Here is a 24,847-nt window from a genome sequence, read left to right as displayed (position 1 = left end):
ACTGGTTCCCACTGCTTATCCCATCTTTTTTCACAGAAAATTTATTGAAGACTATAGAAGAATATAGAATAGTCACAGAATTGCCTTTTAATTGGTAGCACTGGAAACCCCACCCCCCTGAGGCACCAATTTATGCATCCACTACTGGGTCATACATCTGGTCCGGTCGTCTCTATTCTTAATTGTCCACTGAACCCTAAGCATGAAACTAGAAGCACAAGTATGGCCGATTCAACTGCAATATTTAATTAAAATTGAGTTTAGCCAATTAACGAAGAAATCAACCACATACCAATGTAGCATGCCCAATAATTTGCAGAACAGTGCCATTTCAGGGTTGGGGAAGGGGAGATTTCAGTTGGTGGATGGGGCAAGACCACCATCAAAGTTCAAAGTAGGAATGGGGGAGAAATGTGTTCATATTTTTAAGCAAACCAATGTGAAGCTCAATTCCCAGACTAATACAGAAAGTGGAATGCCGTCATCCTTTGGACTGCCCATTTCCTCAAATTTTCAATGCAGTTCTTGGCCCAAAACGTGTGAACAAAAATGTATCTATTAAGTGGGAATGTGTACAAAAATACATAGTTCAGGGGAAATGCATATAATTTAACTGTGCATTTTTATACTTTAAAAAAAGAAAATCTCAAGAAATGGGATACAGACATAGAAACTGACACACGCCAGAAATATATGGATCAGTCCATTCCTAGTTTCTCTTGCTGGATATACAGTGGCCCAAAAGTAGGTATACAGTTGTTTAGAATGTTGATGGGAGGGGGAGAGAATGTGTGAGTAGAAGATGTGTGGGTGGAGTCAGAATGACAGTTGGGAAGAGTGAGTGACAGGGAGTGACAGTTAAATCAGTTAAGTGTAGAGAGTGAGGGGAGTGAGGCCCTTAAGTAGGTATACAGTTGTTTAGTTGTTTTTTTAACTGATATTGTGAAGGATGGCAGCGAACTTGAGTCAAGAACAAAGAAATTGGATTCTAAAGCAGTACTGGAAGACTGAAAATTCTCTCCCCCTCCCATCATCATTCTAAACAACTGTATACCTACTTTTGGGGCACCTTGTATTAAAATGGAATCACAAACAGCCACTGTCTGCTAAGTGCATTTGTTGCTTTGGTTACTTTTTCATACCTCCAGTATAAACAGAGAGAGAAGTAATTTTGAGCAGTAATCACAACTGGCCCGAAGCAAGGAGAATGGAGAACACAGCCTTCATGGCACCCCAGAATCTCTGTTGTTAAGAATGTCAGCTAAATTGCTGATTAGTATTGGTCTAGGTTTAGCTTCTAGATCATGGATATAGGTGGTTCTGGGATATGTGCACAAATAATGTATATTTGATTTTATGTATATGTATGTACCCTGCCTTGTGACTATAGGGTGAAAGGCAGGCTATACATCTAAACAGTAAAGAAATAATAATAATAAATACATTGGCATTGTATGTGTGTTTTAAGCCTGCTGAGAAATGGGAAGTGGTAAAATCCATCTTAGATCAAGTTTCCCCAAACTGGCGCCTTCCAGTGGTGCTGGACTACAACTCCCATCATTCCCAGCCAGCATGGCCAGTGGGAATGATGGGAATTGTAGTCTAACACATCTGGAGGGTTCCAGGTTGTGGGAGGCTGTCTTAGATCCTTAAGGGGCATGTGCATTTTCAGATAACTGGGAATATGTCCTACAACCTTTTTTTCATGAAATTTTATTTTATTTCAAAATAAGGTTAACAAAATAAAGGCAACAAAAAGAGGAAGACTGAAAATAATTATAAATCAAAATCACTAAAGAAACAAAGGAATTTACTAATTATATATTATTATTATTATTATTATTATTATTATTATTAAATGTATTAATCGCCCATCTGGCTGGTCACTCTGGGCGATGTACAACATACAATAAAACAGTTTAAAACAATAAAATTCTACAATAAAAACATTTTCTAAAATACCCTAACCCACCCCAAATGCCTGCCTGAACAACCACGTTTTTAATGCACGACGGAAGATCATTAAAGAGGGGGCATGGCAGAGTTCCCTAGGGAGGGAGTTCCACAGAGTGGGGGCCACCACAGAAAAGGCCCTCTCCCTCGTCCCCACCAGTCTAGCTGTCCTGGCTGATGGGACAGAGAGAAGGCCATCCGAGGCTGATCTTGTGAAGCAGCCTATCTGGTGCTGCTGGAGGCGCTCCTTAAGATAGGCTGGGCCGGAACCATATAGGGTTTTAAAGGTCAAAACCAACACCTTGAATTTGGCCCAGAAAACAACTGGTAACCAGTGCAACTCCTTCAGCACTGGAGTGAAGTGATCTCGCCAGCGGCTGCCTTTAATCAGGCGAGCCGCTGCATACTGTACCAGCTGCAGCTTCCAAACCGTCTTCAAGGGTCACCCCACGTAGAGCGCATTACAGTAGTCTAAACGAGAGGAGACCAGGGCATGTACTGCCGATGGGAGCAGATGGTTGGGAAGGTAGGGGCGCAGCCGCTGTATCAGATGGAGTTGATACAGCGCTGTCCAGCTCACAGCTGACACCTGAGCCTCCATGGACAGCTGGGAGTCCAAAATGACCCCCAGGCTGCGGACCTGGTCTTTCAAGGGTAGCCGTACCCCATTCAACACCAGGTCAACATCGCCCAGCCTCCTCTTGTCTCCCACCAAAAGTACCTCGGTCTTGTCAGGGTTCAGCTTCAGCCTATTCCTCCCCATCCAGCCACTCACCGTCTCCAGACATTTGGACAGGGATTCTACGGCCAACCTTGGTGAAGATTTGAACGAGAGGTAGAGCTGCGTGTTATCCGCATATTGATGACACTGCACCCCAAACCTCCTGATGATAGCCCCCAGCGGCTTCACATAGATATTAAATAGCATCAGGGAGAGGATGGAACCCTGTGGCACCCCACAAGTCAGTGGCCACGGGTCTGAAACCTCCTCTCCCAGTGCTACCATCTGGTATCTACCGGAGAGGAAGGACCGGAACCACCGCAATACGGTGTCTCCAATGCCCAACCCCTCCAGGCGGTCCAGGAGGATAATGTGGTCAACGGTATCAAAAGCCGCTGAGAGGTCGAGGAGAACAAGGAAGGAGCATTCACCCCTATCCAGAGCCCTCCTCATATCATCCACCAAGGCGACCAAGGCCGTTTCTGTCCCATGCCCAGGCCTGAAGCCCGACTGAAATGGGTCTAGATAATCAGTTTCTTCCAAGTGTGCCTTCAACTGCACCGCCACAACACGCTCAATCACCTTGCCCAAAAATGGCAGATTTGAGACTGGGCAAAAGTTATTCAGAACTTGAGGATCCAAGGAGGGCTTCTTTAAGAGCGGTCTTATCACTGCCTCCTTGAGGGCTGATGGCATCACTCCCTCCTCAAGGGAGGCGTTCACCACCACCCTGATCCCCTCACCCAGTCTCTCTCTGCAGCCCATAATGAGCCAAGATGGGCAAGGATCAAGTAAGCAGGTGGTCGGCCATACAGATGAAAGCACCTTGTCCACTTCATCAGGAGGAAGAAGCTGGAACCGATCCCACAAAACCGGTTTGCCACAGGCGGCCTCTTGCTCACTAACTGTATCCACAGCGTGCAGAGTAACACACCTAATCTGATCAATTTTATCTGCAAAGTGACTTTTATCTCATGAAAGTAAAAATACAAGTTCTACAATACATAAAAGAATGACCTTCTTATCTTAAAGAAAATCATTTGGATTGTCATTCAGTTTTCTTCACACTTCAGTAACTGCTTTTTTTAGTGGATCTTTGCTGCCCCGGGGTATGCTATTCAATCCTTGATGCAGCTCCAGCTGCCTTTTCAAAGAGAAGTCCAAATTGATGAGAAGACCAGAAAAACATCTGGCCCACTCAACAGTAAAATGACTCTTGTTCTTGTGCAGGAAAATTTTGAAAAGGTCAGGATCTCCATCAAGTTCCAAAAGTTTTTTGATACTATACTTAATGTCACCCAACTCTGACTCATGGTTCTCAAAAACTTTATACAATTTGTTGGCATCTTCCTCTTCTTCTTTCTGCGGTTGCTTCCCCTCTTGCCTTTTCCCACTGCTCTGATTCCCATTTGTCTTGCCTGGACTGATTTCCTTAAGCCTCCTTCGCTGCCTGTCATCTTCCTCACACTGCAAAATCCAGCTCAAGCAGCAAGGCCAACAATTGGCAAGAATAACCCAATTTATCACATCTTGGATCCCCAATTTGTCTTCATTTTTCCCATCCATCTTCACCTGTTTGAATTTATATCCTTGTGTGATCATGTCGTAGATGGTCAGAACTGTATTTACTACCCTCTTCATTTGGACAGAATTCCCTGGGAAGTATTCCTCAAAATTCCCATTCCTCAACTGCTGAAGGATATGCTGATTTTCCTTACCCATTAATGCAGTCTTGACTTCTTTGTCTATCTCACGATTTTTTTGGCTGTGGTGCATTACTAAGCTACTGTCACCAACTTCCCCTGCGTTTTTTTTTATATCCAGTTTGAGTAGCTGCGTCTTGCCCTCGTGGCTCATCTGGGGCAGGGAGAAGGGCAAAGACACAATTCGGTCTAAGTATAAATAACCGTTGCTCCAGGTATTACCTGACTGCTGGATACATTCCACGAGGATGCTTGGATCGGCAGCTATGATGGAGATAAAGGGAGCATCTTTGCCAGAAAGAAGAATGCTCATGGCATCCAGAACAGCCACGACCTTGTCTGGAGCACATAGGTCTAAACTGGTGACTTTCAGCACCACCCGGATCTCTTTCTTCTCTTTGAAGGCCATGACCTGGAGGAACTTAATCATGGTTTCAACCTCTTGTTTCACAGAGTGCATGAAGCCCAGCTCAGCATTGAGATCCTTCCTCTTAATGTCATTCTGAATCTTCCTTTTCATTGTGAACAACATATTTTTACACGTGCTTACAAAAGGAAGAGAAAAAAGGGAAGCAATGGAGGCACTAATGGTTGCAAATGTTTCTAATACATTCTCTTCCATTAGGAGCACAGCACACACAATTAAAGCCAAAGTCACAAATACAATACCAAAAAAGAACAACTTAGCCTTTGTTTTCAATATCCACTGATTTTCCTCAGGTTTTCCCTTGAATTCCGCACCAAACATCCTGAAAGCGGCAAAAGAAAATTTATGTTTTCCTTCAATTTCATCAAGCAGCATTGTAATGAGGCCGGCCCAGGTATGGTCGCATCCAACATATTCCCAGGCACTGAAGTTAATGAAGATACACCGGATATTATCATGAGGATGTTTGGTCTCTTCTGACCTGGAAACAAGTATAAAAAATGGCATACCAGATGAGCAAAAGCAGAATGCTCCGTTCAGAAAACTCTGCAGAGATTTGATGGAAGGAGCCATTTCATAGATTTTTAAATTTTGACTGAGGAAGAGCAGAGAGATGAGAGCCTTTTTTCAAGACTCTGTAGCCCTATTCACGTGTTGTCTGGGACATGTGAGGGCTGAAACTGGGGATGGGGCTGTGCATGCAGGCTCCACCCCCAATGTCTCCTGTGCACTGGGCCCAGTCCCTTCAGGTCCCTACCTTGCCACTGCACATTACAATGTCTGAAGCAGGGCCGTTCCGTGTTTAGTTGACTGGGAGTACAATGTTTCACAAGATCAAGGAACCTGTTTTATCCGGGTCCCTGATCACATGGACATGAGTGGACTACATGAGTGGATATGGACTACAATTGAACATGAGTGGAACAGACTGGAGAAATTGAGGAATGAAGGGGTGGGGCCTGGTGTACACAGGGACCTCGGGGTGTGGCTAGCATGGATGGCCCCATCCCTGTCACCAGTTTGAATCCTCAGTGTTCCAAAGAATGGAACTTGTCTAGAAAAAAATCTAGAAAAAATCTCCAAACACCAAAAACTCCTCATATAGGGATCTCGGAAGCCTCCGAACGCGGAGGCCTCCAAGCAGCAAGAGTGCAATCGATAGGATTGTGCCCTTAATGTCAGCCAGAATGTTGATGGAAAAAACTGGAGAATCAAGAAATCTCCATCATTAACGGAACGGCACCAAAAATGCTCTTGAATAAGATTTCACCACTTATCTGTGAGCATCAGTAATCTGAATGTGATTCGGTCTTGTGGAGAGAATGGTCAATACTTGTTAATTACTGGAATATAAAGTTTCTGCAAGATGTCTGGGAGCAGTGATGCTTTAAGTAAAGTGTGCTCCTGATAAGTTTTTCAAATGACTGTTCTTCTAAAAACACCTTCATGGGGGTAAATACAAGAGATGTAGGGATTTTCTTCACTTGCTTTCTCCTACTCTGTCCATATAGAAATTGGTTGGGTTGTATGCTTGATACTTTGTATACTCAAAATGACACTACATGCTTGTTGAAGATGTTGCATATAAATTGCGTAAATAAATAAAACAATTATGAGAACAAAATAAATATACACGAAAAGGAGTAATGTCAATTTTAAAAAAGTTATACCTGGCAGAATTATTCCTTGCTGAACTGGGGGCAGGGCATAAAAAAATTATATGCCAGATGAATGACAGCAAAGGCTGAATATCTGAAAACCGGGCCCCAAACTGTCTTTTTTCTTTTCTATTGTTTTTTTCTTTGCCTTTCATGTGACCTGCAACAGAAAACACAACACACAGAATTCACACGAGTTTAGACATTATGGGGGTGTTGTGTGGCTGGCTAGGAAAGCAAGTGATGTAATCAGCCCAAACAGACACCCCACCAATTTTCTTGAAAAGTCCAGTCAAAGAGATCCCACAACAGAGATGGGGAACCTCCAGACTGTGGGTCTAACCTGGCCCACAGATGTTCCCCATCCAGTCCTCGGAGCCTTGGACTCCCCCTCTGGGCCTTGCGGTCCCCTCCCCAACCTAGCCCCTTGGAGAGAAATTCTCACTGTTACCTCCAATCTGTGATTGGAGATAACAGAGGGGGTTCCCCTGTGTGCTGCTCTGCCTCCCAATTTGGAGGGTGAGCAGCATGCTGGAGATAACAGGAGGATTTCCATTACTTAGTGCAACATGTGCCCCCACACACACACACAGTTGGGAAGTGGAGCCACATGCTAAATGCTTCCCCTTCCTGCATCCTCCCCAATGGAGAAGGGGCAGGGCAGGCAAAGCCCCCCGACCAAGGCACAAGGTGGGTGATCGCTCCTCCAGGATTGCTCCTCCACCTCTTTGCTTGGGTGGCTTCAGTGCACGTGGACTTTCCTCGTTCAGCGGTGGGTCCCTAGCTCTGGCCAGTGTTTTGGCTGAGGACAAAATTACATCGGGGGCACAGCCATGCCCCACAGAGGCCAGGGGGATCATCTGCCCCCCCCAAAACCACTTCCCCACCCCTGCTCTACAACCTTCTAATCATCACAGCCTGAACATTTGCCTGGATTTCCTAGATCCAATCTGGCTGAAAATGTCCTTTGCATCCCTGAGTCAGCATTGCCTGGCCTTGATAAGCGCAACTAGTTCAGGTCATCACAAGCCAAAGATCCTCACCTAAATACAAGTCAGCAATTTGGACCAGGAGTTGGAAATGTTGTGATATGAGCAGACTGCTGCGGCTAGTCACAAGTTAACACAAAGCAGCCAAAACTGAAATACAAGCAGTCCGGTGTGCTATTAAACAAATTGAATAATGTCAATAAAAGAAGGGCCCCAAGGGTTCAGCAATCGCTCTTGTTCCTCTGCAGTTACTGTTCTTCTGCAGAGCACTGGAAGGTGGGAGCAGGATCATTGCTTCTCCTGAGCAATTCGTTACAAATACGCCTCATATTTTTGCTTGGGATATTCAGGCCCCTTTCATGTGTTCTAGGCTTACAAAGATATGAGTGAAAGGGGTAGGCATATTTTTAAAAACTTGAAAGCACAGAACACATGAAAGGGGGCTGAATATCCCAGTGGGTTGGTCCCTCTGCAAAACCATCTCCAGTCAGCTCCCCAGGACCAAGGCCAGCCTTACCACTGGGCAGAGTGAAGGAGCTGCGTCAGGTGGCAGATTTTGGGTGTTGGAGGAGAGACAGTGGAGGCTGGGGGCTCTGATGTCAGTGGGGTGGTGAATCTGCTCTGTGTTTCAGTCAGAATTCTGCGGAGCAATTTGGCTGGCTCCTTTAGAGTTCCGACTGGTTCTGAATTGAACCTGGGGCAGATTCACTGCCCCACTGACATCAGAGCCACCCGCCTCCACCTAGTAGAGACCTGTGTGCCACGCAGCCTGTTCTGACGTCAGACCCATCCAGGCCTTGCTTAGCATCTCACAGGCTCACAACCAGGGCAGTGGCTCAATTTTAATCTGTGCCATTGGCACAGAAAATGGGTTTCATGGATGGGGGGCATCTTTGCCGTCACTGGGAAAGATCCTGTGTCTGTGACATCATTTGAATCCTGTCTCATCTCTGACTTTCCCTCATACTGTTCGCAATTTTTGTGAGCAATGGTATGGTGCATCGGCACTTACCTTCAATTTTATCTAAGAATTCTCTTTTTTTCCGCCCCCATGGTGCATAAAATCCCACCGTCACAGGCAACTCAACTTCCTTTAGAGTCCCAGCTAGGGCTTTGCAGTAAATGTCTTGGTTGTTTCCTTCCTTCTTTTGCTCCTTCAGGAGCATATAGTTGCTTTTCTTGCTCATCGTGGCAAAAAATAAAATAAAAATAAAAATCCCAGGTTCAACAGCTGCTTAAATCTGCCAAAGAAAAGGAATGAAATGAATGGAGGGCCCCTGGTTGGCTGCTGGTTTTACGGGGGGCGGCGGGGAGGCAGTTGCAAGAAAGGCTGGTGGACCAAGTGATTCGACTCCCTATCTGCTGAAGTTTACTGCCCGTGAGAGCCATGGCTGCCACCAGCTGATCCGCCCACCCCCCATGGCCAACCCACAGGCAAAAGAATTCTGCACTTTCCTTTTGCCTTTGGCTTGGCAATTGGGGTGGGTGGGAAAGTGGAGGCGGGTGGCTCCGATGTCAGTGGGGCAGTGAATCCGCTCCAGGTTTCAGTCAGAACCAGACAGAACTCTAAAGGAGCTCTCCAAGGTGCAAAGCCAGTCAGAGTTCTGACTGAAATCTGGAGTGGATTCTATGCCCCTCTGACATTGGGGCCACCAGCCTCCACTGGGTGGGGGGAGCCAGACGGTGCCCCGCAGGGAGCATTACGATTAGCCCCGGGGACCCAGCCACGGCCTGGAAGGGATCCACCCCTTCTGAGCAGACCGTCCAGTGGTCAGAGTTGGATGTGCTAAAGCCAGCATCCTAGCCCTCTCTTAGGGAGCAATCCTAATGTCCCCTAGACAGCATCTGGGGGACATAGGATTTTTCCGTTTCCTGGCTCCGAGCTCCGAGCTCCAAGCCAGGAAACTGCCCCCCCGCCCCCTGCCCCTCCCCCTCGTCGCCGGCACAGAGAGAACCTCGTGGCACTCAGAAAACAGAGCCAGAGACAGGGAAAGGGGGGCATTCCGGGGGGGGAGGGGAGGAGATGGGGGCAGCAGCCCTCTCCCCAAAGCCTCTGCTAGACAGGTGAAAATGCCTGTCTAGCTCAAATGCCGAGCAGCGGCGCCTCCCTCTCTGCATAGGATGCACGTACGCCTCAGAGGCTGGTGAGTGCCCAGAGCACAAGCCATAGGACTGTGCCCCTAGCCTCCCTTCTGATTCCAGTGAGAAGGTGGCCTCTCCTTCCCCCAGCAGAACTGCCCCTGCCTCCACTTTCAAAGCAGCGGAGAAACAGCAGTCTCAGGGGCGACCACTGGGCAACGGGAAAATCGTTCACCTCCAGCACCCCCCCCAGACCTCTAGAGCTCAGTGAGCAGGGGGCAGGTAGACAGATGCGCCACGTCGATCCTCCACTTAACAGTCCAATGCCATACATATCTTCTCAGAAGTAGCCCCATTTAGTTCAATGGAACCTTCTCTCAAGAAGGTGCCTATAGGATTTCAGCTCTAGGCTGCTGTCCTAAACACGCTCACAAGATAAGCTTTTATGTTTTATATTGTTTTTACGCTGAACTTTGTGGTTTTAATTTTTGTGAACCACCCAGAGAGCTTCGGCTGTGGGGCGGTATAGAAATGAAATAAATAAATAGTAACTCCCGAAGGGAACTTGCCAGAGTAACACAAAAAGCCAAGGTATTTACATTTAGTTATTTATTTCTTGCATTTCTATACTGCCCAATAACCAAAACTCTCTTAGGGCCGTGTTGAACATAAGAAAATGAGAACCCAAAAGCTTGAGCAATATTTTGTGATCTTGAGTTGGCCTTATAAAGGCATTGTCCTAATATGTAATAAACGTAATCAATAAACGTAATGAACGAAATGAATATGGAGGTTTGGAATGACCTCTGAATAAACATTTGCACCATACAGCATTCTCCAACCTGGTGCCCTGCAGATGCTTTGAACCACAACTGCCATCACCGTTGTTCATTGGCCATGTTGATGGGGCTGATAGGAGTTGGCATTAGGGAAGTCAGAGACATCCACAATGGAATCAAATGAGTTCAGATTTCTATTAATCCGATCCATGGATTCCATGGTGAAACAGCTTTTCCTGAGTCATAGAGATTCCACAGACTTGTGGACAGTTTTTTTTTACTTTCTGGAATTGTACACATAGCCGTAGAAAAATATGTCAAATAAAAAACACCAGCCAAAACTGTGCAGTTCCCCCATAGCCTAAAGCATGCAAATGCACATTGGGATGTGTGTGTGTGTGTGTGTGTGTGTGTGTGTGCATTGGGGGGGATTGTGCATGTTTGCAAGTGCAAATTTGCACAAATACAAATTTGCGCAAATTTGGGAAATAGGAAAAAATCAGAGTTTGTTCATTCTGCAGATGGCGGAATGAAAGGCACCTGACAACCCACGAAACGCATACCAAACAGATTTTACAAAATCTGTATGTCCCTAGTTTTCATCCCATACATCTGGTGGACACCAAGTTGGAGAAGGCTGAACTAGAATATAAGATTGAAACAGAATAAAATGTCATATATTACCCTTCCAATAGCCCTATCTAAAAAGGACATTGCAGACCTGAGGGAAAAGGTAAGCAAAACTATCACAAGTCAGAACACCTTCCCAATTAGAAAAAAGCTAAAACAATTGGGGCTTTTTAGTTTAGAGAAAAAGGATGGCTGAAGTCATCTCCAGATAGAGAAGATATTTTTCTCCTTACTTGATAGAAGGCAAATGTGACTGCGGAGAGGTCTTGTCTGGGTCTTTCAGGTGGGTGAGATGCTATAGATCCAGCAGATGGACAACTGCTTCAGAACAGTAAAACCTTTATATCTGCTTGGGGTGTGGTCTGTTATCCTATCTGCTTGATGGCTCACACGTGAACCCACATTGCTTGTTTTACATTTCATAAGTTAATAATTGATTGTGATGGCCATAATAAAATAAGCAGGGGACAAAATAGTACAGTAGGATAACTTTGGCTACAATCTAAGCCAAAGGCCATCACAATTTCAAGTTAAAATAACAATTAAAATACATGAGTAAGAGACCAAAAAAAGAAGAAAAAAAACCAGATAAAATACATTACAGTAAGAATACAAAGGAGGAGAATTAAAATATTTCTAATAAAAGACAAAAATGACACTTCCCCCCAGGACAATACTGTAGGCACAAGCCTTCCCCTAAGATTGGCTGGCAAGAGCAGTTAAATGCCTTGCCCTCAGCTTCCTGGCAGCACAAGCAAATTTGGCAACTTGTAGCGTAATATAGTCATCATTACCTGCCAGCTAAGAGCACACCTGTTCCATAGGGGATCTATTTTCCAAAGAATTAAGGGTATACTGGAGGAATTTGGCTCTTGGGGACTCATAGAGGGGGCAACAAAGGAGATAGTGATCAATATTCTCAACCTCACTGGACTCGCATATACAGAGTCGTAGATGGAATACGACTTTTTAAAATCTTCCATCCCAGAAAGCAGAGGGCGTGCTCTGTACTCTCAGGGCTGTAAATGATTTTCTGAGGGGAGCAACAGTGATCAGAGTGAAGCAGCGCTCTAAGCCATACGTTGTTTTATGCAGGGGATACCAGGTCGAGTATGACATATTGGAGATGGAATTATCTCATCTGGAGTAACTGCATCCCATTCAAGACAATGAGGGGACAACATGAGTGTCATATTATATAATAGGGCTGTAGCAGTCCAAGGTGAGGAGTGACTGTAGCGTGCAGAAAAATAGGTGTGTCACTGCATCGATGTAATTTCATTGTCGATAGGGCTACTAAAGCCACGGAGCCCTTTGGTTACTAAAGCCCAAAATTGGGATGAGTCCCTTTCCGTAGGCGCCAGGCCCAATTCCATCCATGATTTGCACATGTTTTCATTCTTTTTTGAGTGCAACAAATTTTTATATTTTCTTCGGAGAAATATAAAACAAGTAAAATTTTCTACAGAATCCTCACACCTCAGTTTTCTTATGGCCTTTGCTAGAGTATGCTTCTGGGATACACACTGAGCATCAACCCAACCTCTATTAGGAAGTTTCAGTGAATGGACAGCTTTAGAGGTGACTAATAAAGGTCTAATCATTTGAACCATTTCCTCGAAGATTACCAGGGGATCTCCGGCAGTCAGAAGTTTATATCTTAGTAACAGCATTCCAGGGGACACCACGAACTGAGATATCTCTTCCTTGATCTTTCCATTCCACTGTATACGTCTTCAGAAAATCAGCCAGATTTTCTGATGGTATTGTAGGTAAGGGAATTGATCCCGTGGTCAAAGAAAGAGAGAGTTGGATTGGCATATGATCACTCTCTGGCCTGATGGCAACCTTGAAGTTCAGAAAATGGGCTGCAACTGGTTGAGAGGGGATCATAAAACCCAACACACTCTTGCCCCTTGGTCCAATATATGTATATGAATCAGTATCATAATCTCCATCCTTCCCATTACAAATATGTAGATGGAATTTAAGAACAAGGGCAAATAGTAATTGGCCAGCTTTATTAATCCCAGAATCTTTAGAGTTCCTGATGGGGAGATGGGTGAGCTTTTCAGGGCTTAATCCCATCTTTTCTCCTATCTTGTTGTTATTTGCCCAATTCTGGAATTCGTATCTCCTGCTAATATAATTAGAGAGTCAACATTAGTGCCAAATAAAAAAGCAAGTACATGATCTAAATCTGACCAAATTTGGGATCCCTCATGCTTTAAATTATATGGGGGACAATAAATATTAATCAGGAAAAATTTAAACCAGATGTCCAGGCAATTTGGAGGGTTATGATATTGTTAGTAAAGCCTATATCAACAGATGATATAATTGGGCTAACGTCAACTGAGACCACGGTGGCAAGACCACCTCTTGGATGCCCTTTGTTTATTTTCTTCTTTAATTGCAGGCAAGGAATAGGAAACATACCCAGGGAGGGAGGGAAAAGTTGTCAATGTGACCCAGGATTCTTGAATAAGAATGATTTTAAATTGGGCACACAGAATTCTTTAAAGTTCTCATCTGCTAGTTTAGAGGTTCAACCTGCAACATTCCAGGAGAGAATCTTCATCAACACCGAGTATTTAGAGCGAGGATGGGCGGGTAGTCAGCGCTGCTCTACCTCTGCAGACATGCTAGGGGCAGGTTTACCAGGTATCTCTCTATTACGCGGAACGTCTGTGGCTTCTTTTCTCTAGTTTCTGCCCTTTGATGGACTTTTATTAGGTACAGGTTGATGATATTCACATAGAGGGTCTACTCCTATGGTGTGGTCTTCAACTATACAGTTTTGAGCAGCATGCAGTATAGTTGGAGTCAGTAAATGGGCAGTAATTTTATCTATTATTGCAGGTACAAAACGGGTAGGCAGTGGATTAACTTTTGCCACAACACTTTGGAGGTTGTTTTGAAAGTAGCCCCGCTGGACTAAGTCTGGACCCTTTGAAGGGGCAGAGTTGGCAATACCTGTATCACGTATACCAGAGAATGGTTTGAATAAATCCTCTTGCTCAGGTTGTAAACGTGCTGGCTTTTCCTCCCCACATTTGTCCTCCAGGAGATTGGGGAAAGGGTTGTTTCCTAAATTCCCCCATTATGAACAACCTCCTAGATGGATTAGTCTCTCTCTTGCTTGAGACCACTTCTGCTTGTTGTGGGGGATGAATCATAGAACAGTAGGATTGGAAGGGGCCTACAAGACCATCGAGTCCAACCCCCTGCTCAGTGCAGGAATCCAAGTCAGAGCATCCCTGACAGATGGCTGTCGAGCCTCGTCTTGAATGCCTCCAGTGTGGGAGAGCCCACCACTTCCCTAGGGAATTGGTCCCATTGTCGTATTGCTCTAACAGACAGGAGGTTTTTCCTGATGTTCAAGCGGAATCTGGCTTCCTGTAACTTGAGCCCGTTATTCCATGTCCTGCATTCTGGGATGATCAAGAAGAGATCCTGGCCTTCCTCTCTGTGAAAACCTGTCAAGTACTTGAAGAGCACTATCATATCTCCCCTTAGTCTTCTCTTCTCAAAGGCTAAACATGCCCAGTTCTTTCCGTCTCTCTTCATAGGGCTTTGTCTCCAGTCCCCTGATCATCTTTGTTGCCCTCTTCTGAACCCTGTCCAGCTTGTCTGCGTCCTTCTTAAAGTGTGGTGCCCAGAACTGGACACAGTACTCCAGTTGAGGCCCAACCAGTGCTGAGTAGAGGGGAACTAGTACTTCCCGGGATTTGGAAGCTATGCTTCTATTAATGCAGCCCAAAAGAGCATTTGCCTTTTTTGCAGCCACATCACATTGTTGGCTCATATTCAGCTTGTGATTGACAACAGTTCCAAGATCCTTCTCGCTTGTAGCATTGTTGAGTCAAGTATCCCCCATCTTGTAACTGTGCATTTGGTTCCTTTTTCCTAGGTGCAGAACTTGGCATTTATCCCTATTAAATGTCATTCTGTTGTTTTCTGCCCAGCACTCCAGTCTATCAAGATCACTTTGAATTCTGTTTCTGTCTTCCAAAGTATTAGCTATCCTGCCCAATTTTGTGTCATCTGCAAATCTGATCAGCATTCCCTGCACCTCCTCCTCCTAGTCACTAATAAAAATGTTGAAGAGCACTGGGCCCAGGACTGAGCCCTGCGGTACCCCATTTGTTACCTATCCCCAGTTTGAGAAGGTCCCATTGATAAGCACTCTTTGAGTCCAATTCTGTAGCCAACTGTGGATCCACCTGATAGTTGTTTCATCTAGCCCGCTTTTAGCTAGTTTGCCCATCAGGATATCATGGGGCACTTCGTCGAAAGCTTTGCTGAAGTCGAGGTATATGATGTCCACAGCATTCCCACAGTCCACAAGGGACGTTACTTGATCAAAAAATTAGATCAGATTCGTCTGGCAGGATTTGTCCTTGACAAATCCATGTTTGCTTCAAGTAATCACTGCATTGTTTTCAAGGTGCATACAGATGGAGTGCTTTATCATCTGCTCCAGAATTTTCCCAGGGATTGATGTCAGACTGACTGGTCTGTAGTTCCCAGGTTCCTCCTTTTTGCCCTTTTTGAAGATAGGGACAACATTAGCCCTCCTCCAGTCATCTGGCACTTCCCCGTCCTCCATGATTTCTCAAAGAGAATAGACAGCAGTTCTGAGAGTTCTTCTGCCATTTATTACTCTAGGATGCAGTTCATCTGGCCCTGGAGATTTGAACTTATTCAAAGTAAGTAAGTGTCCCTTGACCATATGCCTATCGATCTCAAGCTGCAATCCTGCCCCTTCAGCCTTTGCCAGGGGGGTCATAGACCCTCTTTTGGGAGAAGACTGAGCCAAAGTAGGAATTGAGCACCTCTGCCTTTTCTTGGTCATCTGTTATCGTTTTGCCATCCTTATTTAATAGCTGGACCACCATTTCTTTCCTCTGTCTTTTACTATGCACGTCCTGTAGCTGAAGAAAGCCTTTTTGTTGCTTTTAGCATCCCTCGCTATCCTCAGCTCGTTCTCAGCTTTAGCCTTCCTGACGCCATCCCTGCAATTCTGTGCTACCTGCTGTACTCTTCCTTTGTTGCTTGGCCTTCTTTCCACTTCCTATATGTGTCCTTTTTTGTTTTCAGGTCATCCCTAAGCTTTTTGTGAAGCCATATTGGCTTCTTCTGTTGTCTTCCACCTTTTTTCTTGTTGGAATTGTTTGTAAATGTGCCTTTAGAATTTCCTTTTTAAAAAACTCCCACCCATCTTAGACTCCTTTTCTCATTAGAGTTGCTTGCCATGGGACCTTGTTTATCATTGTTCTGGGTGTATTAAAATTGGCTTTCCTAAAATCCAGGGTGCACGTTTGGCTACACTTGGCTTTTGCTTCCCTTAGAGCCAAGAACTCAGGTATAGCATGGTTCCTTTCCCCCAGAGTTCCCATAACTGCTACTTTACCCACTAAGTCATCTCTGTTGGTTAAGATCAAGTCAAGGATAGCCAATCCTCTAGTTCCTTCCTCCACTTTCTGTAGGAAGAAGTTATCAGCAACACAAGTCAGGAATTTCTTGGAGGGGCCATGTTTTGCAGAATTTGTCTCCCAGTGAATATCAGGGGAATTGAAGTCCCACATTACTACTACACCATGTTTCCTTGAAACATTGGCGATTTGCTCTTCAAAAGTTTCATCCTTGTCTTTTCCTTGATTGGGTGGCTGGTAGTAGACTCCAACCACCATGTTCCTTTTATTCTTTGCTCCATTTATTGGCCCTTGTGTAGCGTTCAGATCTCAGTTCTACAACAAAAACAAAACTAAATTCAGCAGATCAACAGCTGATGGTGTAGAAAAGCTGAGGGTATCAGGGGAATGGGAGAATCCAAACCGTCCCCAGATCCACTCCCAGAATGCCCCCTTTTTGCTAGTACCAGCAGCATACCCACCAATGGTGAAGCGGGGGGGGGGGTTCCAGACCTATAAGGACAAGACTAGCAAGGGTGTGTCTCTTTCCCTGCTCAAGGACTTCCTTCTCCAACGGCAGAGCAGGAGATCCGCCCCATCCTATGGCCCCTGGCGTGCCTTCCCAGGGAACATGATTGGAGTCTAAGAGAATGGATAGTGAGGTTAAAAGAGAGAGAGAGAGATCAATTCATATAGCTAGGCAAACTGTATTAAGATCAAGCATTATGAAGGTTTGGGTCAAAGGTAGAATGGCTTTGTCCCCTGATATACCTCCAATATCATCACCACTATCTGATAAAAGGAATGTGACAGCAAGATTAGTGAGTGACTTTTCAAGATGGGAGGGAAATAATGTTTGGAGATTCTGTGATTTTGTGACAATTAAGGAATCTTATCCTATTCATGACTGGCTGGGGCATACTGGGAGTTGTAGGACTTCTTTCTGTCTAAAACATGCATAGGATTTCCCCCTTAGAACCTATCAGGTAAGGTGGAAATTAGTGGACTTCAAAATTTTACTGGTCAATAATCAAAGAAAGAAAGGCTTCATTTCTAAGATGTGTGTCATGTTTCAGAGCAATCCGGCATGGAGGCATAATTCGTGGCAGAGGAACCATTGATTTCAAAGCTGTGGCAGGCTCAAGGCAACCGGGGACAAAGGTGGGAGTGACTGGAAGGAAAACAAGTACTGCCGCTCCAGGGCTGACCTATTTTCTCTTCTTCTGAGGTGCATATCAGAGGAATGGGAAAACACTGGAACCTATGGATCCATTCCTACCAACTCCCCACACACACCCCTTTTCCCACCTACCACCACTGGAACATCTATGGCAGAGGTATCTGCTGCTGTCATGAGGAATGCTCCAGGGACAGACAATCTTTCTCCTCCTGAGTGGACCTCCCACTCAGTCCACATAATGCTACGCCCCCCGTCCCCATCCAGGGAGAGGGAGACACACACACACACACACACACACACACACAGGGCCCACCTGAGACATTTTGCTGCCTGAGGCAAAGGACAAAATGGTGCCCCTCCCATGTACAGAAGCCAACTGGACTGGCAGCTCAAGGCACCTCACTCTGCCCAATGGTAGAGCCGGCCCTGTCCTTGAGGGTTTGTAGGATTGTGCCCTTCGCAAATGCAGAATATTCTCTAGGGAAATATTGGATATTGTGGGAAAAGATTTAATGGTTCCTATTACAAACCAAGATTGGCAAATTGTTTACCAACTAGGCTCACAGATTTCCTTGAACAAAGTGCAGTCAAATATTTTTTATAAAATAATGTAATACTGGCATTTTATTCCAGACAGAATTTTAAAACAGAGATTTGGGCCACATAATCTTGTGCCCCAAACTCGCCATTCTAAACATGCAAACACTTCCCATACAAACAAACTGATCTACAATGGGGGTCCCCAAACTTTTTGGACCTGTGGGCACATTTGGGAATCTGAGAAACTGTTGTGGGCAGCATCACAAAATGCCTAATCACTCAGTGAGTTGCTGCTTTAGCCTGTACCTGTCACCTCTCTGGATCTTAGGCTGCATCTTATTCAGCAGAAACCTTTGTTTTCTGTCTATTGGACACTGCAGCGTCTCTTTAATAAGGAATTAGCTAATTCAGCGAATTGCTGGTGGTGCGATGCCCACTGCTTATCAATGGGACCTTCTCAAACTAGAGATAGGTAACAAATGGGGTACCGCAGGGCTCAGTCCTGGGCCCAGTGCTCTTCAACATTTTTATTAATGACTTGGAGGAGGAGGTGCAGGGAATGCTGATCAAATTTGCAGATGACATGAAATTGGGTGGGATAGCTAATACTTTGGAAGACGGAAAGGCGTTCAAGACGAGGCTGGACAGGAGGCGTTCAAGACGAACTGGAGGCGTTCAAGACGAGGCTGGACAGCCACCTGTCAGGGATGCTCTGACTTGGATTCCTGCATTGAGCAGGGGGTTGGACTCGATGGCCCCTTCCAACCCCACTATTCTATGATTCTAATGCTTCTTTTAAACATACATTTTGGCAATGTCTAGTAGTTGTTCCTTTTTCAGAGGAGGTTATTATATGGATAAATTTTGTACTGGAACAGTCTTTAATATTTGGCGATGTGCACAATCTTTTAAATTAGCTGCTTCATGGAAATTAATGAATGGTCAGTGTCAATGGATACTCTGCACCCTTTTGACAGCTAAAACATTGATATTTACATCATTGGAAGGATAAACACCTCTTATAATGCGATGGAGGGAGGACATTACAACTCTTTCAGTATTTGAAGGGGTGGCATAGAGATGCCACCTTCAAATGGATTTGTATTTGGATATTTGGTCCACTTTCATTGAAGCCTATGTGCTAGACAGTTACATGCATTGCCTACGTATTCATTGCTATGGATATATACAAATCCATGTACGTATATTTTTAAAATGGAGAAAAAAAGTTTTGCGGGTGCCTACGGGCGCCACATTCAACAGCCCTGTTCTACAATACTGACACCTCTGAATGAGTGATACTGGTGAATGATACCATCTGTGTCTGAGGCCCTGAGCAAGAGACAGCTTTCAAAGGAACGAGAGCAATCATCTCAATGATCCCTGTCATAAAATGTTATAACTCAAGCAAGTGCACGATGCTTGAGCCAAACAGCGATACGGAACAGGTGGCATTTGGCTGCAATGGCACAAGCTGGCATGGAAACCAGCTGCCTCTGCACAGCTACAGATGCTGACAAGCATTCATGAGGTTTGTGTGGGCTGAATTATTTTAAAGCTAATAACAGATCAAAGACCTTTCATTCAGCCTTCCGCAACCTGGTGCCCTCCAGATGTTCTGGACTTCAATTCCCATCAGCCCCAGCCAGCATGGTTAATGGTCAGGCATTCTGGGAGTTGCAGTCCAAAACATCTGGAGAGCTGCGGGTTGGAGAAGACTGCTCTAGTTTTTCTACAGTTTGCCTGTGTACACCAGCTGCTGGGGACCATGGGCGGGAGGGTGCTGTTGCACTCCTGTCCTGTTTGCGGGTTTCCTGTGCGCAGCTGGTTGGCCACTGTGTGAACAGAGTGCTGGACTTGATGGACCCTTGATATGATCTAACAGGGCTCTTCTTCTGTCCTTATTTCCTAATAAATGGGAATGGCCTAGATCGAGCACTCTTGAGATGCCAAAGCCTTCTGATAAAGCAGCTGCAGTTCAACCCAGTTGCTGAATGTGACCCAAACAAGACCCTGTTTACAAGCAGACAGGCTATCAAGAACCCCGGTGACACAGGGGTTTCCTTGTAAGCCAAGAAGACTATAGACCAGTGTCTATGCCTGTGGATTAACAAACAGCAGTTGAGGAGGAAGATGAGAGCAGGCAGGAGAGTTGAAGTGGAAACACTGAGGGGGGAGATAAAGGAAAGCAGTGGAGTGGGGAAGACAAAACGAAAGGGACTGAGAGAGCAGCCCTCTGCCAGTGTGGCATGGCAAAACTTGCTACCATTTATTTATTTATTTATACATACATACATACATACATACCCCACCCCTTCATGGATCACTGCCTTGTTGTGGTGAAGGGGCTTGTGTAACTCAGTGAAGCCATAAGCTATGCCGTGCAGGGCCACCCAAGACGGACAGGTCATGGCACAGAGTTCTGACAAAATGTGGTCCACTGGAGAAGGAAATGGCAACCCACTCCAGTATTCTTGCCAAGAAAACCCCATGGAACGTATCACAAGGCTAAAAGAGATGACGCCGGAAGATGAGCCCCTCAGGTCAGAAGGTGTCCAATATACTACTAGGGAAGAGCAGAGGGAATTTCCAAGTAGCGCCAGAAAGAGTGAAGCGGCTGGGCCAAACCCGAAAGGACACTCAGCTGTGGATGTGTCTGGCGGTGAAAAGAAAATCCGATGCTGTAAAGAACAATATTGTTTAGGAACCTGGAATGTCAGATCAATGAATCAAGGTAAGCTGGAGGTGGTCAAACATGAGATGGCAAGACTGAACATCGACATCTTGGGAATCAGCAAACTAAAATGGACACACATGGGCAAATTTAATTCAGGTGAACATCATATCTACTACTGTGGGCAAGAATCCCTTAGAAGAAATGGAATAGCACTCATAGTCAATAAAAGGGTGGGGAAAGCAGTACTGGGGTACAATCTCAAAAATGATAGAATGATCTCAGTACGAATCCAAGGCAAACCATTCAACATCACAGTAATTCAAGTCTATGCCCCAACCACTGAGGCCGAAGAAGCTGAGGTTGATCGGTTCTATGAAGACCTACAACACCTTCTAGAACTAACACCAAAAAAAGATGTCCTCTTCATCATAGGGGATTGGAATGCTAAAGTAGGAAGACAAGAAATCACCGGGATAACAGGCAAGCATGGCCTTGGTGTACAAAATGAAGCAGGACAAAGGCTAATAGAGTTTTGCCAAGAGAACACGCGGATCATAGCAAACGCTCTTTTCCAACAGCACAAGAGGCGACTCTACACATGGACATCACCAGATGGTCAATACCGAAATCGGATTGATTATGTCCTTTGCAGCCAAAGATGGAGAAGCTCCATACAGTCAGTCAAAACAAGACCTGGAGCTGACTGTGGCTCAGATCATGAGCTGCTTCTTGCAAAATTTCAGCTTAAATTGAAGAACATAGGGAAAACCACTAAACCATTCAGGTATGACCTCAATCATATCCCTTATGAATATACAGTGGAGGTGAGGAATAGATTTCAGGGATTAGACCTGATAGACAGAGTGCCTGAGGAACTATGGATGGAGGTCCGTAACATTGTTCAGGAGGCAGCAACTCAATCCATCCCAAAGAAAAAGAAATGCAAGAAAGCAAAGTGGCTGTCTGATGAGGCTTTACAAGTAGCTGAGGAAAGAAGGCAAGCAAAAAGCATGGGAGAAAGGGGAAGATATATCCAACTGAATGCAGAGTTCCAGAGAATAGCAAGGAGAGACAAGAAGGCCTTCTTAAATGAACAATGCAAAGAAATCGAAGAAAACAACAGAATGGGAAAGACTAGAGATCTCTTCAAGAAAATTGGAGATCTCAAGGGAATGTTTTGTGCAAAGATGGGCATGATAAAGGACAAAGAAGGCAGGGACCTAACAGAAGCAGATGAGATTAAGAAGAGGTGGAAAGAATACACAGAAGAACTATACAGGAAAGATCTGAATGTCCCTGATAGCTATGATAGTGCGCTCACTGAACTTGAGCCGGACATCCTCGAGAATGAAGTCAAGTGGGCCTTAGGAAGCATTACTAACAACAAAGCTAGTGGAGGTGACAGTCTTCCAGCTGAGCTATTTAAAATCCTAAAAGGTGATGCTGTTAAAGTGCTGCACTCAATATGCCAACGAATTTGGAACACTCAACAGTGGCCACAAGACGGGAAAAGGTCAGTTTACATTCCAATTCCAAAAAGGGCAACGCCAAAGAGTGTTCAAACGACCGTACAATAGTGCTCATTTCACATGCCAGCAAGGTGATGCTCAAAATCCTACAAGCTAGGCTTCAGCAGTATGTGAAGCGAGAACTACCGGAAGTACAAGCTGGGTTTCAAAGAGGCAGAGGAACTAGAGATCAAATCGCCAGCATTCGCTGGATCGTGGAGAAAGCAAGAGAATTCCAGAAAAACGTCTATTTCTGCTTCATTGACTACGCTAAAGCCTTTGATTGTGTGGATCACAACAAACTGTGGCAAATTCTTAAAGTGATGGGAGTACCAGACCACCTTACCTGTCTCCTGAGAAACCTGTACGAGGGTCAAGAAGCAACAGTAAGAACCAGACAGGGAACAACTGATTGGTTCAAAATTGGGAAAGGAGTACGACAAGGCTGTATATTGTCACCCTGCTTATTTAACTTATATGCAGAGTACATCATGAGAAACGCCGGGTCGGATGAATCACAGGTCGGAATTAAGATTGCTGGGAGAATGATCAACAACCTCAGATACGCAGATGATACCACCCTAATGGCAGAAAGTGGAGAGGATCTAAAGAGCCTCTTGTGGCGGGTGAAAGAGGAGAGTGCAAAAGCTGGCTTGAAACTCAACATTAAAAAAACGAAGATCATGGCATCTGTCCCCATCACTTCCTGGCATATGGAAGGGGAAGAAATGGAAGCAGTGACAGATTTTATTTTCTTGGGCTCCAAGATCACAGCAGACGGTGACTGTAGCCATGAAATTAAAAGATGCTCGCTCCTTGGGAGGAAAGCTATGGCAAACCTAGACAGCATAGTAAGAAGCAGAGACATCACCTTGCTGACAAAGGTCCACATAATCAAAGCTATGGTTTTCCCAGTAGCAGCGTATGGCTGTGAGAGCTGGACTATAAGGAAGGCTGAGCGCCAAAGAATGTATGCTTTCGAACTGCGGTGCTGGAGAAGACTCTTACGAGTCCCCTGGACTGCAAGGAGGTCAAATCAGTCCATCCTAAAGGAAATCAACCCTGACTGCTCATTGGAAGGACAGATAATGAAGCTGAAGCTCAAATATTTTGGCCACCTAATGCGAAGAGAAAACTCTCTGGAAAAGACCCTGATGCTGGGAAAGACTGAAGGCAAAAGGAGAAGGGGATGACAGAGGATGAGATGGCTAGATAGCGTCACTGATGCAATGAATATGGACTTGTGCACGCTCCGGTAGAGGGCACAGGACAGGAAGGCCTGGTGTGCTATGGTCCATGGGGTCACGAAGAGTCGGGCACGACTGAACGACTGAACAACAACAACATACCCCACCTTTCTTCCATGGTGGAACTCAAGGTGGCTACATGTGGTTCCCAAGTGGTCTCTCATCCAAGCACTGACCAGACCCAGACCTGCTTAGCTTCAGCAAGGTGGTGGCCTCATGTGCTTTCAGACCAGGCTCTGGAACCATTCATTTAACCTCATTCATTCAGGGCACAATTGTATGCATCTTTAGACAGAAAAAAGCCCTACAACTACATGCTGGGTGGGGAACGCTGGGAGCTGTAGGGCTTTTTTCTGTCTAAACATGCATAGCATCGCACCTGAAATGTATTAGACGCCTTTCTCTTAAAAAGACTCAAGGCGTCTTACAGCAAGGGTTAAAACATACAAAGATTTCAAACCATTTCAGACAACTGAAAACAATTTAAAAATAACCAAGACTCAGTAAAATAACTAGAGCAAGAACCCCCATCATGTGCCATCAAATGCCTGTGAGCAGAGGGGAGTCTTAAGCTGGCGCCAAAAAGACGGCAATATTAGTGCCAGGTGGACCTCACTGGGGAGAGCATTCCACCAACAAGGCCTACCGGAGGCCAGTGACGGCAGTCCAAAGAACGATGAAAGCATCCATCATTATCCTCATCACAGCAACGTCGTATTTGTAATTAACAGCAACTGAGGGTTACAGTTATTATGTGTATAGTTGTGGTCAGGATAGTTATATTTCTCATTTAGTTAATGCTGTTCCTCACTGAAAATCTTTGAGCTAGGTAAATAGCTTTATATAACCCCTGAGCTATTGCCAACCTGTCTCTCCTCGCCCTGACAATGTAACTCTGAGATACTACACCAGATTACAAAGTTGCCAAATAATACCAGCTTATCTCAAGACTGAAAGGGTAACTCTGAAAACCTCGTAAATTTTATGGCCGCTTCCTGTAAATTTCACTGCAGTTTTACTGCCCTTTTCTTGGCAGGGTGGGAATGCAGTCAGTGCTCGCCATTACACCAAAGCTGCAAATCTCCCCACCATCCCATGTAATCGGGCCCACTTTCAAGTTCCCTTTATCAGGCTAGCTGGTAAAAAGAGTGTGGTCGGGGTGGAGCATGGGAGAACACCTGGCTGATGCTGAAGCCATGGAGTCTGCTTCTTGTCACAGTCTCAAGATGCAATCTGGGAGGGAGTTTCAGACATTCAAGTCAGGTTCTACCAGGTCCTCATCTATAGGGGGGATTTACTCCAGAGCTACTGCACCTTCAAGACCGTCATGACACAATCA

General features: G+C 45.2%; 1 protein-coding gene across 1 annotated transcript; it reads right to left on the bottom strand.

Annotated features, from left to right (window-relative positions):
- Positions 1–3,736: 3,736 nt before the first annotated feature.
- On the bottom strand, positions 3,737–8,686 carry LOC146337510 (NTPase KAP family P-loop domain-containing protein 1-like). Its single transcript, XM_084816284.1, has 4 exons — positions 8,464–8,686; positions 6,541–6,622; positions 4,069–5,285; positions 3,737–4,032 (listed from the first exon to the last, which is right to left on the bottom strand). The coding sequence occupies exons 1-4, from the start codon at positions 8,636–8,638 to the stop codon at positions 3,737–3,739; spliced, it is 1,770 nt and encodes a 589-aa protein (XP_084672410.1). The 5' UTR covers positions 8,639–8,686.
- Positions 8,687–24,847: the final 16,161 nt, after the last annotated feature.

This window comes from Heloderma suspectum, chromosome 10 (genome assembly GCF_057233095.1).
Source record: "Heloderma suspectum isolate Gila_16-S chromosome 10, 16-S_ref, whole genome shotgun sequence".
In the NCBI taxonomy this organism is placed as follows: domain Eukaryota; kingdom Metazoa; phylum Chordata; class Lepidosauria; order Squamata; family Helodermatidae; genus Heloderma; species Heloderma suspectum.
The sequence above is the reverse complement of the archived record's forward strand: the minus strand, read 5'-3'. Positions and strand labels throughout refer to the sequence as shown.